This window comes from Artemia franciscana, unplaced genomic scaffold (assembly GCF_032884065.1).
Source record: "Artemia franciscana unplaced genomic scaffold, ASM3288406v1 Scaffold_592, whole genome shotgun sequence".
Lineage (NCBI taxonomy): Eukaryota > Metazoa > Arthropoda > Branchiopoda > Anostraca > Artemiidae > Artemia > Artemia franciscana.
Window position 1 is genome coordinate 245,575 of NW_027066231.1, and position 18,498 is coordinate 264,072.

Genomic DNA, 18,498 nt, shown 5'->3' on the forward strand with positions numbered 1-18,498 from the left:
TCAAATACTTTAATTCTAAGGCTACTCTGAAAATACAAAAAAAAAATATTTGAAGCATTAATTTTTGCTCTGAAAATACAAAAAAATGGAAAAAGGAGGTAAAATAACTTGACATCAGATACGTAAAAATGGTTTAAAATAATAACTCACATAAAACTGGCTAAATAACACATTAAATAACAATCGATCATGAATATTAGGTCAAATCGTTGCGCGGTAAGATTGATTATAAGGAAAAACAAGAAAGTGAGTACAAGGAAAAAAAGAGAAAGAAGCCAAAAAAGTAAAGAGAAAAATTAGAAAGTTAGTAAAAGACACAATGTAGTAAAGCGTTAAAATATAAGAAATAGAGTAAAAAAGACAAAAGAAAAAGAAATCTAAAAGATTTAAGAGGAAAATAAGAAAGAGAGTAAATTTACACAAGTCATAACGTGTTAAAAATATCAAAAACAGTTTTTTAAGGAACTGGAACTGTCAATAAAAATACAATTAGGGGAGAAAACGAAGGAACTGGTATATATAAAAAGAAGAAGAAATGTATCTTTTGGAAAATGTGAGCCGTTCAAAACCACCTGTAAAACTGCTCTTTGTGACCAAATTATTTCCCTAAATGTAGTGTAAATATACTAATTTTGTGCAGTTACCTCGGTAAGTTTCAAATTTTTGCTGTAAAAAATGCTCTTTGTGACCAAATTCTTTCCCTAAATGTAGTGTAAATATACTAATTTTGCGTAGTTACCTCGGTAAGTTTCAAATTTTCGCTGTAAAAAATGCTCTTTGTGACCAAATTATTTCCCTAAATGTAGTGTAAATATACTAATTTTGCGTAGTTACCTCGGTAAGTTTCAAATTTTCGCTGTAAAAAATGCTCTTTGTGACCAAATTATTTCCCTAAATGTAGTGTAAATATACTAATTTTGCGTAGTTACCTCGGTAAGTTTAAAATTTTCGCTGTAAAAAATGCTCTTTGTGACCAAATTATTTCCCTAAATGTAGTGTAAATATACTAATTTTGCGTAGTTACCTCGGTAAGTTTCAAATTTTCGTCTTTTATTACCAGTCTGTATGGTAGCCAATCGCTACCACATATACCAACAATATAGTCATTTAGTCATATGGGGCTCCCATCTAGCCGGTGTTCCCTGTATAGCAGTTGAGCTTCTCTCTCGCTCTCTCTTTCGCTAATAAATACCAAACAGTGAGACAGTCATCCCATCTAGCTTATGCTAGCCGCTTAAAGTACGAATGCTTAAAGCCGTTGAATGGTTAGACTGTTTCTTTAGCGGCAATCAATGGCTAAACAGTAGACCAACAATATAGAGCCTTTCTTATGCCCATGTTTTACCGCTTAAAGAAAGGATGCCTTCAAGCCGAGGCTAGTTAGACCCGTTGCTATAGCGGTAGTCCATTGCTCTAAGCCCATACCAACACTATATTCCTCTTTCATCTGGTATTTCATTGAGCCTACGTTTGCCGCTTAAAGCACGAATCCTTAAAGCCATCAATGGTTAGACCATTGCTCAAGTGGTAGTAACCATCCGCTTCACACATACCAACAATATACTCATTCTCATATGGGCTTCCCATCTAGCCCATGTTCACTGCACTTTTTGTAGTCAATTACAGACAGTTGAATTTTTTGTTTCTGGCCCAAATCTCTTGGTGTATAAATGCAAGTTCACTTGTATAAGAGTCGAGGCAAATTGTAGGAGGCCCTTGTAGGCTTTGAATTGGACTCTTATTTCCATTTATATTCATTGTCAAATTTTACAATATATTGTCTCACTCGCCGTGAATTAACACGTTAGACCCTCAACAGGTTGACTCTAGTTCAGCATTGTGGAGTGATATGCATGAGAGGAAAATTTTCATCCAAGTCAACTTGTAGTCAACCTGCGATTGTTCCCCAGCGAGAACCTCCAACCGGTACAACTCTAGTTCGTCATTGTAAAAAGACACGTTTGCATGGAGCATAAATGGGAGACAGTAACAACGGCCATCCAAGGGGTAAAATTAACCTGGACAATTTGTCTTGGCTTTTTTCGTCAATTGGCCATGACTTCCGTTCAAAATTTCTCATGACTTCCGTAAGTTTCAAATTTTTGCTGTAAAAAATGTTCTTTGTGACCAAATTATTTCCCTAAATGTAGTGTAAATATACTAATTTTGCGTAGTTACCTCGGTAAGTTTCAAATTTTCGCTGTAAAAAATGCTCTTTGTGACCAAATTATTTCCCTAAATGTAGTGTAAATATACTAATTTTGCGTAGTTACCTCGGTAAGTTTCAAATTTTCGCTGTAAAAAATGCTCTTTGTGACCAGATTATTTCCCTAAATGTAGTGTAAATATACTAATTTTGCGTAGTTACCTCGGTAAGTTTCAAATTTTCGTCTTTTATTACCAGTCTGTATGGTAGCCAATCGCTACACAATTTGTAAAAACGGTAGTGGGGCTATGCTTCTAGTTTCGCATTTCTTACGTATCTCACCAGTTCCAAAAAAGGTTACCCATCTGTTACCCATGGTAAAAAGGGTGCTTTATTAGGCTTTCAGGCAAAGATAAAAGAATAGATAAACCAGTTTTAATTGTTTTAGCAAGAAATTTTAACATACTTTTCCCGTCTTTCTGTATAACCAATCCTACAGTATAAAACACTTTTTTGAGGCTGTAATCATAGGCACCTGATAGCGTGTAGCTGGTTCTTCTTCTGAGGTTGGAAGGTTTTCTGGGTCTTCTGGGTCTTCGTTTTTTTCCAGTGTTTTTTTCAAGTACAAATTTTGGCAGTCGGCTTCTTTTTCTTGTACCTTCTTTTATGCAATAATGCGGAATGAACTTATCGCATGCTACTTTTATCTTTGGAGGTTGGAAGTTCGAAATCTAATATTAGAGTCCTTCCTAACTTGAATTTCCAAATATAATTTAACAATTATAAAGAAGACGTGAAATAAAGAATATTAGATTTATTCTGAGCTAATCGTCAAATATTTGAACGAAGAAAAGAACATAAACATTAATCGAAATAAGACAGCCCTCCCATTATTACTGGTCCCTTTATATAGAATTCCAAATCTAACCTCTAGATGTACAGGGGCGCAATTCGCTATGGGTCAGGGGGCAACCGCCCCTCTCAGACCTCGGTTTGCCTCCCCCCCCCGCTGAAACTTAATTTCTTCAATATCTTGTTAAAACTAAGATAAGCCTGCATAATTCAAGCATCGTGTTTTCTTTAGTGTATCTTAATTTTTATGGTACTATATGGCTCATTTTTCAGTTTTTACGTCATTTTCCCTTGATTTGGGAAAATTGGCTCCAACTTTATTACCCTCCCCTAGGATTTTGACAAAACTACGCTACTGCTAGGTGGTAATTTATTGCTTAATATCTTCCCAACAAATTTTACTTGCTTAAGAAAACGCCTCAATGCCCTGCATAATTTGAAATTTATACAGCATTGCCTTAACACTGTTAAATTGCCTTACGACTGTTACCACTGTTATATCCTATCTCTATAGTGTTTTTACAAAAATTTTTATATAAATTTCTTTACTATTTTTGAATCATAATTTTCCTCAAACATTACAAAGGTCCTTGCCTAAGTATCTTGTTACAGATATCGGCAATAAAAAAAAAAATGTTCTGAAATTTTCTTCTTTTTTTTGATCCTTCTCTTTCAGAGAACAGAAGGTCTCTCGGTTTTTGCCTGGACATTTCTAGGTGTTACTGTAACATTTTTAAGTGGCTGTGTTTCTGCTGTTCTATTAGACTGGATGTCATGGCTTACATTCCTTTACCAGTGTTCCTACGTTAAACTGGCCGTTACTTCAACAAAATATGTACCTCAGGTATTTTTTTTTCTTTTTTTTTCTTTGTATTTGAATGCTTATTTTTCAGTTTCACAATATATATTAATTAATAATGACCTATTATTGTAAAAAAAATAACTCTTAAATATAAGCTACTATTATAAAATATAATTTGTAAAATGAAAATTATAATTTTTTATGTATAGTAAGGATTAGAATATAAAGAATGATATACAGACATGCTTATACTAAACTATATAAAAGATGTCAAAGAATCTGAAATCGATCTTTATGGTATCTGGATCCTTATGGTATTCATATTATATACCTTATGGTACATAATCAACAAACTTAATGGGATTATGTGTCCTCCCTGGTACTACCCTTCTTCCCTGGCACCAAAAGAAAGAATGACTTCTGTCCTTATTCCTGGGCTTCTGTCCAATGAAAATGATTTTCATTGCTTTTGCTATGCGGATTTTCTTATCAAAGAGATTCTCCCTTCCAAGTCTGTAAGAATCTTTTTTTTTGATTTCATATTCATTTGTTTTTAATTTTTTGTTTATTTAAGGAATTTGCTTTTAATTTAATTTTTTGTTTATTTAAGGAATTTGCTTTTAATTTAGTTTTTCATTACTTTTACTCTGCGGATTTTCTTATACAAAAGATTCTCCCTTCCAAGTCTGTAAGAATTTTTTTTTTCATATTTATTTGTTTTTAATCTTATGTTTATCTAAGAAATTTGCATTTAATTTAAATTTCCATTGCTTTTACTCTGCGGATTTTCTTATCCAAAAGATTCTCCCTTCCAAGCCTGTAAGAATTTTTTTTTTGATTTCATAAACTTAATTTAATGGCTCAACTGAGATTATCTGTCCTCCCTGGTACTACCCTTCTACTCTGGCACTAATAGAGATAAGTACTTATGAGGAGTGTGGCCCAAGATGCATCTTTATCAAGTTTTTGTCCCTTTTCTCTCCCCACTCTCAAAAGACCTTTCATGTAAATGACCTGAAAGGAATAGAAGTGTAAGTCAAGTCAACTTTGGGTAATCTAAATTAACTAAGCTCTGAGACAGCGCTGGCCTGATGTAATTATCAAACCAAGAAAAACGAGGTGGAATTTCGTTTTAGTGTGTGAATAAATTTCGAAGCACGTGAATAAAATTAGTTGTTAAACTAAATTAATTAATCAATCAATTATATTAACTAAATTGAAATTAGAATTAATTTAAAAGTAATAGTAAATACATTAATCATAAACCTTTCTTCAGCAAACTTTCAGTGCCTTTATTTTCAACTTATGAGCGGGTGATTGGATCTTAATGAAATTTGATGTTTGGAATGATATTGTGTCTCAGAGCTCTTATTCTAAATCCCGACCGGATCTGATGACATTGGGGGGAGTTGGAGGGGGGGACCTAAAATCTTGGAAAACACTTAGAGTGGAGGGATCAGGATGAAACTTGATGGGAAAAATAAGCGCAAGTCCCAGATACATGATTGACATAGTCGGAACTGATTCGCTCGCCTTGGGGTAGTAGGGGGGGGGAGTAATTCTTAAAAATTAGAAAAACTGAGGTATTTTCAACTTACGAACGGGTGATCGGATCTCAATGAAATTTGATGTTTAGAAGGATATCGTGTCTTAGAGCTCTTATTTTAAATCCCGACCGGATCTGGTGACGAGGGCGGGGAGTTGGGAGGGGGAAACCTAAAACTTGGAAAACACTTAGAGTGGAGGGATCGGGATGAAACATGGTGGGAAAAATAAACACAAGTTCTAGATAGATGATTGACATAAACGGAACGGATCCGCTCTCTTTGGGGTAGTTGGGGGGGGGGATATTTCAGAAAAATTAAAAAAATGAGGTATTTTTAACCTACGAACGGGTGATATTTAGAAGGATATCGTGGCTCAGAGCTCTTATAAACCCGACCGGATCTGGTGACATTGGGAGGGAGTTGGGAGGGTGAAACCTAAAACTTGGAAAACACTTAGAGTGGAGGGATCGGGATGAAACTTGGTGGGAAAAAAACACGAGTCCTAGATACATAATTGACATAACCAGAACGGATCCGATCTCTTTGGGGTAGTGGGGGGGGGGGTTAATTCTGAAAAATTAGAAAAAATGAGGTATTTTAACTTACGAACGGGTGATTGGATCTCCATGAAATTTGATATTTAGAAGGATATCGTGTCTCAAAGATCTTATTTTAAATCCTGACCGGATCTGATGACACTGGGGGAAGTTTGGGGTGGGGAAACCTAAAATGATGGAAAACGCTTAGATTGGAGGGATTGGGATGAAACTTGGTTGAAAAAATAAGCAGAAGTCTTGCATACGTGATTTACATAATTGGAACGGATCCGCTCAATTGGGGGGGGGGGGTAATTCTGAAAAATAAGAAAAAATGACGTATTTTTAACTTACGAAGGAGTGATCGGATCTTCATCAAACTTCATATTTAGAAGGACCTCGTAACTCAGATATCTTATTTTAAATCTCAACCGGATCAAGCGTAATTGGGGGGGGGCAGTTGGGGGGACCGGAAATCTTAGAAAATACTTAAAGCGGTGAGATCAGGATGAAACTGGATGGGAAGAATAGAAACCTGTCTAAGATACGTGACTGACATAACTGGACCGGATTTGCTCTCTTTGGTGGAATTGGGGGGGGGGTAATTTTGAAAATTGAGGTATTTGTAACTTACGAAAGGGTGACCAGATCTTAATGAAATTTGATATTTAGAAGGATCTTGTGCTTTAAAGTTCTAATTTCCAATTCCGACCAGATCCTGTGACATTCGGGAGAGTTGGAGGGGGAAACTGGAATTCTTGGAAAACATGAAAATTGGGGTATTTTTATCTTACGAATAGATGATCGGATCATAATGAAATTTGATTTTTAGAAGGAATTCACTTACGAAAGGGTGACCAGATCTTAATGAAATTTGATATTTAGAAGGATCTTGTGCTTTAAAGTTCTAATTTCCAATTCCGACCAGATCCTGTGACATTCGGGAGAGTTGGAGGGGGAAACTGGAATTCTTGGAAAACATGAAAATTGGGGTATTTTTATCTTACGGATAGATGATCGGATCATAATGAAATTTGATTTTTAGAAGGAATTCATGTCTCAGAGCTCTTCTTTCAAATCCTGACCAGATCTTTTGACATTGGGGGGAGTTGGAGGGGGAAATCTTGAAAAAACACTTGGAGTGGAGGAATCGGGATGAAGCTTGGTGGATAGATTAAACAAATGTCCTTGATACGTGATTGACAGAATCGTACTAGATTCGCTCTCTTTGGGGGAGTTGGGGAGAGGGGTTCAGTGATTTGGCGAGTTCGGTGCTTCTGGACGTGCTAGGGCGATGAAAATTGGTAGGCGTGTCAGGGAGCTGCACAATCTGACTTGATAAAGTCGTTTTCCCGGATTCGACCATCTGGGGGGCAAAAGGGAGAGGAAAAATTAGAAAAATTAGGTATTTATAACTTACGAGTGGGTGATCGGATCTTAATGAATTTTGATATTTAGAAAGACTTTGTGACTCAGAGCTCTTATTTTAAATCTTGACTGGCATTAAGCCTCTTATTTTCCTTTTTAAATCAATTTATTGATTCATTGAATTTTGTTAGAGCTCATACCATATGATCTCTTGGCTCTTAGCTCTTCTCGCCTCGTCACAAGTGCCATATGAGCTCTTAGCTTTGTCGTCTACTGGAATTTTAAAAAATTTATTTAACTATCCTTAAAAACTTTATTAAACGACTCTTAAGCCGTTTCTCTTTATATATAAAAAAAAAACTCGCCCCCCTTGTTATAAAATTCCCCTTTCCCCCTATAAATGTTTCAGAAACCCTTGCCAAACTATTTCACCAGCCTGTTTACCTAGATTCAACTGTTCAAAAACTTCAATGAAAGGCTAAAAACTCTCTATTTATTTTATTTATTTTGTATAATCTAAACAAAACTAAACTAACCAAAGTAACACATTACAGTTTCAGTCATTTTGGATGCGTAATTTTTATTTGACAGTCGTTTGAATGACATGATGTGAGTCTTTGTGTAAAAATGAAAAAATTGAGTATCGAGCTGTCATAAAGTATTTGTTTTTGAAAGGAAATACGCCTACACAAATCAAAGATGAGTTTGACTCTGTGTACGGGGAGTCTTCACCGTCACTTACCACAGTAAAATTTTGGGAAGCTGAATTTAAACATGGTCATACGAGCTTGGGAGGTGATGAACGTTCGGGACGTCGAACAACTGTAATTAATGGCGAAAGCATCGCTAAAGTCCACCAAGTGGTGTTAAAAGACCAACGAGTTAAAGTGGGAGAGATAGCAGATGCAATGAAAATGTCCAGAGAGCGTGTTTGTCACATATTAAGTCAAGATCTAGGCATGAGAAAGCTGTCCGCGCGTTGAGTGCAGCGTTTGCAACTTTTCGTGGTAGCGAACTGTAAATAAGGACCGATGAGGCTCAATAGTAACCGAAATTCTGAGAAACGGAGTTTTGATAACAATAGATGCACCAAAAAAATTGGATTTGGATTCTTATTCAAAATATGTAATATTCATGAGATTTAATGTTACCCATGAAAAGTTACAAGCATGAGAAAATTTGCTCAATTTATGAAAAAGGGGGACCACCCCAAAACATCAAGCAATCTTAATGAAAATCTTAATAATCTTAATTCATCAAATACCATGAGATTCAGCATACCAGAGAACTGTACTGTAGAGGTTTCAAGTTCTTCTGTAAAAGATGTGGAATTTTGCTTCCTTTTTTTGCCAGAAGAAAGATCACAGATGTATCTTTATTTGTTGTTTTGTTTTTTAGTTTGTTTGTTTGTTTTTCCCAGGGGTGATCGCTTCGAACCAGTGATCGTAGAAGATTGGGAGAGGGCTCATTGGATCGGAAATAAAACGTTCTATTGCCCTTTTTAAGTGACCAAAATTTTAACCTCGCTCATTTTTCCCCAGAGTCGCCCGATCAAAATTTTTGAGATGCCCATTTTTTTAAGCATAATTGAAACATCTAATAAGTGCGTCTTTCAGGATGACTTGACCTTTAATTGTGTGTAAATTGTAATTTCCTTTTTCAACTTATTGTTCAGATTAAAAGAAACTTAAATTTTCAAAAATGTCAGTGCCTGCCCTTTGCAATAAGATTTCTTTCTTGAATTCTTGTCAATGTGTCAAAAGCATGTTCTAAGGCCTATAACTGGTTCATCACCTTATTTTAATTCTCTTTTTCACCTTAATGGATATAGGAGGAGCGCAAGAGAATTTATGCCCATACCGTGCTCAAATGTGTTTTCGTTTTAGCTGTTTTCAATTTGCATTTATCGTATTTATTTCTAGGCCTTTTTGAACTATAAGCGGAAAAGCACAGAGGGCTGGTCCATTGGCAATGTACTTTTAGACTTTACTGGTGGCCTACTGAGTATTATGCAAATGTTCTTCTTGGCATATAATAATGGTGAGATACTTTTAGTACATCTTAAAAGTACCAAGGACAGTAAAAATGAAACATGATTGGTAGTTGATTCAGCGGAAACTTACACTAACAAATATATCAGGAAAAAAGGGAAAAGTTAGGAATTCAGTTTTGGTAGTAGTCGGCACTAAATTTGAAAAAAAAAAGAAACGCGGGTGGAGTATTGGTGAAAAAAACAGGGCACCCAACAGCTTAAGAAGGTATAGCTTTCATTTGAGGGTGTAGTTGTCGGTGGGAATCAACAGATTTTTAATGTTTGAATTTTTACTGACGAAAAGCATTGTCAAATTCAACTAACTACTTTTGTAAATTTATTTTCACGGCTCATTGTGGCAACACCGACGAAATATATGCTGCTCTAAAAACTTTATAATGTTTAAATAATCAAAAGAAAAATCTTAGATAGAACTAAGATAGGTCCGAAGGGAGGGGGGTGTTATTTTTTTGGTGTCCTTGGCACTTGTAGGTTTGTTTTCATCTACTCTGACTACAAGAGTTTTTCGATTTAATGTTCATGTTTAAGTTGACTGTATTGTTTTATATTTATTAGATTATTATTTTTTTTAAAGAACTTTTTGTTTTATGATATATTTGATGAGACATTATAATGATTGTTTATGTTTATTGAAATATGTGTAGTCTGGTTTATAAGATTTGTAAACATGGAATCGATCGCCATAATCCTATGGCATCCGAAAAGAGGAGATCTTGCCCAATGAAATTCATGTAAGTGGCCTTGGATCTTGCTTCCTAATTCTCTGCTCTTAAATTTAAAACTAAAGGACGATATTGTTCAACTTTAAATAGAAGTTGTAGAAGAAGACTTCAAAGTTTTCTCTTGTTTTTTTTTCTCTTGTTCTCTTGTTTTTTTTTCTCTTGTTCTCTTGTTTTTATTTTTTTCCAATTATCTGTTCTATAACCGCATATCCCGCCTGCACTTGAACTTTGATATTAGCTACTTGTATCAGAATTTGTTAGAGTTGCTACCAGTTGTCTTTGAGCCCTGAAAAGGATTTATCTCTGGAACTTCGTGACTCTCTCAAGAGGGCCGAACGTCCTCTTCTGGAATATTACACTTCAGTTCAATTTGTAATGAATTAGCCACGTGAACCTAGAGTTGAAGGGGGGGGGGCAGAGATGAGCTATAAAGATGATGCCAAACCAGGATACGATGTTGAACCATATGAGCCTAGAGTTGAAAGATTACTAAATAGGGCTACAACTATGATGTCACACTAGAACACATATGAACCTAGAGTTCATCGAACGTTTTTCTTGAATTAAAATATCCTTATATATTTTATATATTATTTTGTATTTCTTTTCTTTTCTTTTATATTTCTTCTGTAAATACTCTTTGACATCTATTATTAAAATATTCTTAAAGTAAAGTATTGCCAGCCTTACCGTATAATACTGTTTAGATTAAACGACAGAAGCTCATATCTGATAAACTATAGTTGTTTATCTGTTTATAAATTTCTTTCTTTTGTCTCTTTATCATGTTAGCGTTTTTTCCATCTTTTAATGTTATTTTCACATGTACCTTTTATCTATTTTTCCCCCTTTTCTCTTTTTTCCGTTAATACAGGTTTCCTGGTATGAAGGCGAAATATTTGGACTTTTTTAGTATATGTGTAATTTTTATTTTCTTTCAAATTATTTTTTTCCAGCTTTCATTATATTCATTAAAAATTTTATCTGTTATAATATTTCCATTCCATTTCTGTCGTAAATGGAAAAGAAATATGACTTAAGAATTATTATTTTCCGTATCTCCTTCCCCTCCCTTCTTCTTAAAAATACGCCCTTGAGTAGTTGAAGATCTTAAGTACATGGAATGTGTTTTGGTTGCGACTCCAATGATATTTTTTATGAAACATGACTTGTGAATTTAAAATTATAGATAATGGTTAAGTTGACATTTTTATTTTCCAGATGATTGGGATTCAATATTTGGGGATCCAACTAAATTTGGTCTCGGAGCAGTGTCAGTACTGTTTGATATACTTTTTATACTCCAGCATTACGTTTGGTATAGGTTAGTATTTTACAATTTTCTTTGTTTTTAGCATAAATGATTCTTTTTGTTTTAACGGGTACCTGTACGTAGGGACGATTTGATTAATTTTGGAGCATTTAAGGTTTTTAGTGTTTTTGTGGTTTCCCTTCTGAAAAATATTTCATAATTCTCTTCTCTTCTAAATATACTTCTATGGTTTTTAAAGGGTGATATGAGAGTTGATCAACCATGTAACCGTTTCTCCATTTTAAGATATATATAGCTTAGTATGCAATGTTTCAATAGTATGAGAGAGAGACATATTTAGTGATAAAACACAATAGTCAAAAAATTATTGCTACCTCTACTGAAAAGTGAAGCTTGTCTATTGGTTTTGGTAGAGAAAACAAAAAAATCCTTAAAGTAAAAGGAACCGACGCCATTAATGCCAGATTTGGTTCTCACTCAATTGGACTATCTGTCTTGGCTTTCCCTACAATTAGCCATGGCTTGATGCCCACAACTATTCGATTTTAATTCAAATTTTACTCAACTTTAAGCATTAAAAATCATTACTTTACTTTTCTTCCAGGTCAGGGGCAGATCTAGAACAAATTCTTAGGGAAGGGGGGTAATGTGACAAGGGCGCTAATCAGGAAAATCTTGGGGGGAGGGTTGATGTGACAAGGGCGCCAGTAATTAACCAAATTAATTTATTTAAGAGTTAAAAACATAAAAAAATAAAAAAAGGAATGAGGGTGCCAGAAAAAATATTGGAGGGCCCCCCCTGGATCCACCTGTAACCTAGATACATCATTTATGCATTTTATGCTTGTATTTTTTCCTTCAATTGTTTTGTGTGCTGGAAACTTTTTTATTTATATTTCTCCTTTATATTCTAACAACGTTTTGACAGAAATTATCTTAGCCTGTACGAAGTTGTAAACCTCGCTTGTTCTTCTTTTCAGTTTAAAGGGATTTCTGACGACTATTTTTAATTTACCTTGCTCATTGGACCTCTAGTTTCTCATGATTTTCTTTGATTTTTTTTTTTTGCATTACTTTTGCCTGCGTCCTTAAGGAAGAGATGTGAATTTGTCAAACTTTGGCAACATTACGGGGTAAAATTTTTCAAACATCAGAAAAATTACTACTGCTACTATTAGCAACTCATCGCAGCACAAAGCCGCCTGAGGCCAACACAGTTACGCGCGTTCCTCATCCATCCCAATCTATTCAGAGCCTCCCTCTTTACACCCTCCCAAGAAGTTCCTATTTCCTTTAAATCTTTCTTTAAGACATCCTCCTACCTCAGACGAGGACGACCTGCTTTCCGTTTAGCCCTAGACGTTTGGCCGAAAAGGATAATCTTCAGCAATATGTCATTCATCATCCGCAGAACGTGCCCTAGCCATCTCAACCTTTCTTTTATTATAGCCCTAGAAAGCGGGATTGAACCTCACATTTCGTACAACCTACTGTTTGAAATACGATCAGTCAGCAGAGTACCCAGAATAATCCGTAGGCAATTTGGAACAATCCTGGTAAAATTACGAGGCAGAATCTGTCAAACTCTGACAAAACTATGTGGCAATATTTTTCAAACGCTGGCAAAATTACGAGGCAAATTTTTTCAAACTCTGAGCTCTGCTGAGTATTACCCGATCGTGGAGCCTAAAGTGATTCTAGAAGTTAGGGTAAAAAGCATAGATACAGAGCTTTAAGAGCTACTCGATCGCAGCCAAATTTGATGCTCCTATTTATGAGACCTGGTCAGAGTGTGTGGCTTATTTAAGCAATCAGATTCCACTGCCGTCGCCACAGAGGAGACGACGCTCCACAGTGTTATGGAGACTCCATAACACTGTGGTGGTATGTATAACACTACCTTGAGGTGGTATGTAGAGTTAAATCCATGTGTCATTGATGACAAACATTCTCAAGTTACCAGAGCACAGTGTTGTCGATGAGACTCCCCTTAAATAATAGATAATCTTAAGTCAAACTAGGAGCGGCCTGCAAGGAGAGTTTTCTGAGGGGAATACTTTCCATGGAGAGAAAAGTTTTCAGGGAAAATTCCCCAAGGAAAGTTACGGTGGTTGGGGGGGGGGGGGCTTTCTTGCATGACTTGAAAAACAGTCAAAAATTATCTAAAAAATAAGTTTTTCAACTGAAAGTAAATCAGAACTATTTTAAAGAACTTCAAGACTATTTCCAGATACAACCGGCGTATAAATTGCACATAAATTTGAACTATAAATCTGAGATAATGCAGGTATGTCATTTTGATAATTTGACCTTGAATATATTTTTCAAATCGATCTTCGAACTATTACAGAGATATTCTGTGAGGTATATTTTCTTAACTTGGCTACATAAAATCTCTGTCGATTTACGTCGTTACTTCACGGTAAATAATCTCACAAAGACTGAAATCCCCAAAATTTAAGACAGCTTTCCGCTTATTAAACGTGGGAAGCGATTGCTTTCTTGGCGCTTTGTAGTACAGATCAGATTGGACTTACGGTTGCATCGGTAAATGACGTTGTCTTATTTCGCAAAAAGTTAGAAACGACTATCAAGGGTAATAAAACCTGGGGGAACATTAAAAAGAAACCTTTGAATATTCAAATTTGTTTATCGTGCATGGAAAAGTTGAACGACGAAAATTAATCTTAAGTTTTGACGTAATTTCATTGAGCTTGTAAGGTTCCACTCAAGATTTTTCCTTTTCCGTTCGATAAAGGTTCTGGGAGTGCGCACGCGCCACGATTTATTAGTCTCGAGAGTTTTTCATCTTGTTTGTTTTGTTCCATAATTCAGACTAGTCATTAAATTGTTTGTCAAGAATTGTTGAATTGGAAAGTCGTTTTACTGTTAAAGCGTTGGAGCTGAGAATTATGCTATAATAATGGGTATTAGAAGGGAAAGTACTGAGGTTTACGTAAATCTTTTTCCCATCCTTTTCTGTGGCTTGCTTTACGAGTTTTAGTAAATATCAAAGAAAATGGGGCTTGAAAGGGATTATTTGCCCTTTGTCCAGTAATATTGATTTCAACTTGCATTAGTTCTCAAATTGATTTCAGTTAGTTTCAATTTATTAGTTTTCGCAGTTTTCCTTGATTAGTTGTTTAAAAATCACTAGTTAATTAGAATTTTCATGATTAGAATCAATTGTTAATGATAAGTTTTCAATTTCAATTTTTTTTACAGCTGATTGATTGATTGCAATGACCATTGAAATTTACGAAAACACATCTTCAGTAACAATAAATGAATGAGATACACACTGTGATAAAGATAGTGATTTCTATGTGAATGGGCAGTTGCTACGGTGGGGTATTTTATAGAAAAGAAATCTAAGTTCAAGTTACTCTGGAATAATTGACAAGAATTTTAATATTAAATAAAAATAAAGAGATGTATCTGTTGACAATGAAAAGAAATAAAATGGGAAAGAATGGTTGTTTGACATACTGCTTTGAAGAAATTTCAATTTAAAATATTGGGTATATTTTTGCAGTTTTTTGTCCTTCTTTTGTGCTTTTTTGTCATAAAGTGGTATTTTTTTTCTCTAATCTAGCCAAACTTTTTAAGTTTTTTTTCAATACTCTGTTTTGCCACCCCTACCAGTAACTCGGAGACTAACTCAGCCAGCTAGTCTTCGTGACTGGCGGAAAAAATTCAGCCTGTCACTTCCTGAACACATATTACTAATCATTATCCAAATTAGTTATTTGTCAAGAATAAAAGCTATTAAACGTTCCTGATTGAATGAAGACTTCTCATGAACAGCTTAAGAGTTTTGGACAAAAAAATCCAGCTTCTATCTGCATACCAAAATTTCAGTTCTGCAAAAAGATCAAGCAACAAGGAATTCACTTTAATAGAGGGAGCCTAAACTATTTTTTTGCACTATAATTTTGTTGTTATTCTTTAATGATTGTCAACTTTTTGAGACTTTATGCTTTTCATCTAGCGTTTTTCCCTTTTTCATATTTTGCTTTATCTGTGTTCAAAGTAATTTTTCTAGTTTAATGATATTTTAGTGACTAAAATAATCTAGATTGTGTCCTAAAATTAGAACTGAAAATCTGACTTGCATCAGTTAGAACTAGAAGAATAGTTACAAAGTAGTAAATTGTAAACACAGAACTAATTATTTAAAAAATTATTTAGCTCCCATCAGCTATACTTGGACTGGTGACCCTGTGTGATGGATCTGGGAGTTGTGGGTTCTGGAATTTACCAACTCTAGAAAGGCTGGTGCGCAAGTTTTTTTGTGAGGCGATGTCCATTGTAGAAACAAAACTGGGGAATTATAGTAAAATATACCGATGAAGATCTAGGGAGTGGTTGTAGAGGTACGTACATCCCCCAGATAGTTGAAACTTGCATTGATTAAAGGGGTTGAGGGGATGAAATAACAATGGGGAGCCCAAGCTTATTTGGTACCCCTTTTAGAATTGAATCTAAGTCTGCCCTTGAAAATAAAGGAAATTATCTGAAAAAGTAAGATCTGAAGATATCGGAGGGCTCGGGTCCGAATTCCTCCTCATCCTCTGCGTGAATATCTTACCGTATACTTCTTTTAGGGTACCATTAGCTTTGCTTGGGATAAGCTAAGAGTGGTCGACCGTTCCTTGTCTATTAAAATGATGTCGCTTGTGGAGAATAGATCGAACAATTGATAATAGTATAATAAAAGAATCAAAATCAGAGTTGCCAATGACTACCCGTTTCTTTTTTAAGTTATAATCTTGGAGAATAATTTCAGGAGGGACAATGACTATGAGCCAGTAGGACAACCTGTTCAAGAAGATGAAGAAGAAGAATCGAATGAAATAGAAACATAGATGGCATTGAAAATTGGTGTGCATTGATTGCAGTGGTAATATTGTATTTGTAGTTCCTGTGCCCGTATTTAGATAGGACATTTTAATGTTTTAATCCTTAGTGGGGTTGGAACTTCCATAAAAAGCATACGTATCTCCTTCTGAACAAGACGTTGATTAAACTCAACGCTCGAATCGTTCATAACCACTTGATGTAAAGACCCTCGCGTCGCTCTTGTTGTTTGCCGGGTAAATTGCGGCTCTCATATTATTCCAGGTCATTTACGTATCTCATTATGTCCATTTAACTTTAATGCCATTCAGTAAGTTGAATTAAGCACAAGGTACAGTAGAAATCACGTTTTCATTGGGTGTCATTCAATAAGATAACGTAAAATCTACCCGTTCGTAACGTTGCCATACAAATTCCTGTTTGTAACTTATTACCTGCGTGAACGGCGCTGTTGATATTTACCTAGGCTTTATGAAGTTTTCCTGTTTGAGATGAAAATATAACAAGTTATAAATTTTTCCTATTCTAAAAAGCACTGCTCATATTTTCACATATGAAAAAAAGAAATTCTGTATCTTATCTTTTTTTGCATTTAAGCCAAATGTTTAAATCCGAAGAGTATGGGAAGTGTGTTGAATCTTGAGAACCCCCTGGCTGATCGTGAGTTGAAAGAGGTACAATTTGTCTATACGTACGTATTTCAGGAGAAAAAAAGAGCCTAGGGGCCCAGTTCTGACCCAACTTTGGATATTACAGATCTTGCGAGACTGTAATTTAAATTAGTGTCATATGTCCTTTTATCTATAAGAATGTTCCTGTTTTGAATTAAGCTATTTGTATTGGTGCTCTTGCCAATGGTACCGCCGCCATGTCGTCCCTGGAGGTATATCTTTTGGGTTGGACTATTCACGGAGTATAGATTTTGTTTAGAAATTCAATTTTAGCTCTCTTTTTCAATAATGAGCATATTTATTTGAGCATATCAGCGCTGATTACATTCCTTCCTGGAAGAAAACTTCTACATGATTCTATAAAGCATTAGAATGCAGCCTTGAAATTTCTAAATAGAAAATTCTTTTATTTTGATCTATTTTCCTATTGATTTGCTTAGGCTATTTATTTTAGAATGCATGACAGGGCTAGTATCCAGGGTATTGGCTAATCAATCATCCTTTTGGCAAGTCATTCTTTATCTTACGCCCAATAGAAAACAAAAAAAAAAGTATTAAAAGACAGATGTGTGGATACTTTATAGGATACTATAAAAATGTACCTTTATAGTATAGTTTGCCATTTAACGGGGTAAAACCAGATGGGACTAGCTTTTTCTCTCTGGATATGCAAATTTCATCTCGTATTAGTTGCCCATACACGTTGGTTTGAACTCCTTTGTCCCACCAAAGACTTCGACTTCTTTAAGAGTTGAAAAGGAGTTCAAATGCGTTTGAACTTCTTTTCAGACCACACAGGGCCGGATTTAAATCTTTGGTGCCCCTAGGCCCAAGCCTTTTTGCGGCTCCGTATTCATACCATAAGAAGGTGAGTTAATATTCTTTAAGAAAATAATCTTTGTGATGACGATTTTTATTTTATAGCAAAATAACGTCTCTATGATAATAATTTTAAAATCAAATATTTGCATCATAGAGGTATTAAGTAAATTAAATAAACCAACAATTATACACTATTTTTTAAGTAGAACTGTTTATCCTCAAAACCAATTGACAAATTCCTCCTTCCTCCTTGCTTCTCCAGAATCAGCCTCCCCTCAGTAATGAGCTTTAATAATGATGTCAACCTTTCGTTGCTGATTGAAGACCTTAATTAGTTCTTCGCCCGATGAAGTATGGAGAAGGATCTTTCTCTTGTGCAGGTAGTTTAGGGCAGAAACACTAAGAATCGTTCTTAAGGGAATGTTAATGGTTGGATAGATGTCAACAGCATGAAAATGACCCAAACCTTGCTAAAGTCAATTATAGTCATGCTGGTTTTTTTTCATCTTTTTGTACCCAGAAGGGTACATCTGGGTTTTGTACCCAGAAGGATTTCAAATGTAAGTATTCATCAACAATCATAGCTTATAGATCGTCGGGATAATCTCAATAGCTCATTTTTATGATTTGTGATTTCTGCTACTTCCAGTACTTTAATCATAGGCAGCACAATAGCGCTGCCTAAGTAAAGCCCGATATGGGCACAATGTATTATTTATTTATTTTTTTTGTTTGTCTCAAACCAGGGCAATTCGTATCGAAGAAGTTGTCGTAGACACTTTGAAAAGGACTCATTCGATTAGAAATTGAAAGGTTTGGAGCATTTTTAATAGTCGAAAGTGCTTG

General features: G+C 35.1%; 1 protein-coding gene across 1 annotated transcript in view; it reads left to right on the forward strand.

The window, feature by feature from the left end:
- Nucleotides 1-17,245, forward strand: part of LOC136043428 (cystinosin homolog) — a 52,539-nt gene extending 35,294 nt beyond the window's left edge. Inside the window, exons 6-9 of the mRNA XM_065728339.1 lie at nt 3,675-3,842; nt 9,174-9,291; nt 11,248-11,350; nt 16,089-17,245. Of these exons, the coding sequence (XP_065584411.1) occupies nt 3,675-3,842; nt 9,174-9,291; nt 11,248-11,350; nt 16,089-16,167 (468 nt within the window). The 3' untranslated portion in view covers nt 16,168-17,245. The remainder of the gene's footprint in view (nt 1-3,674; nt 3,843-9,173; nt 9,292-11,247; nt 11,351-16,088) is intronic.
- The last annotated feature ends 1,253 nt before the right edge of the window (nt 17,246-18,498 follow it).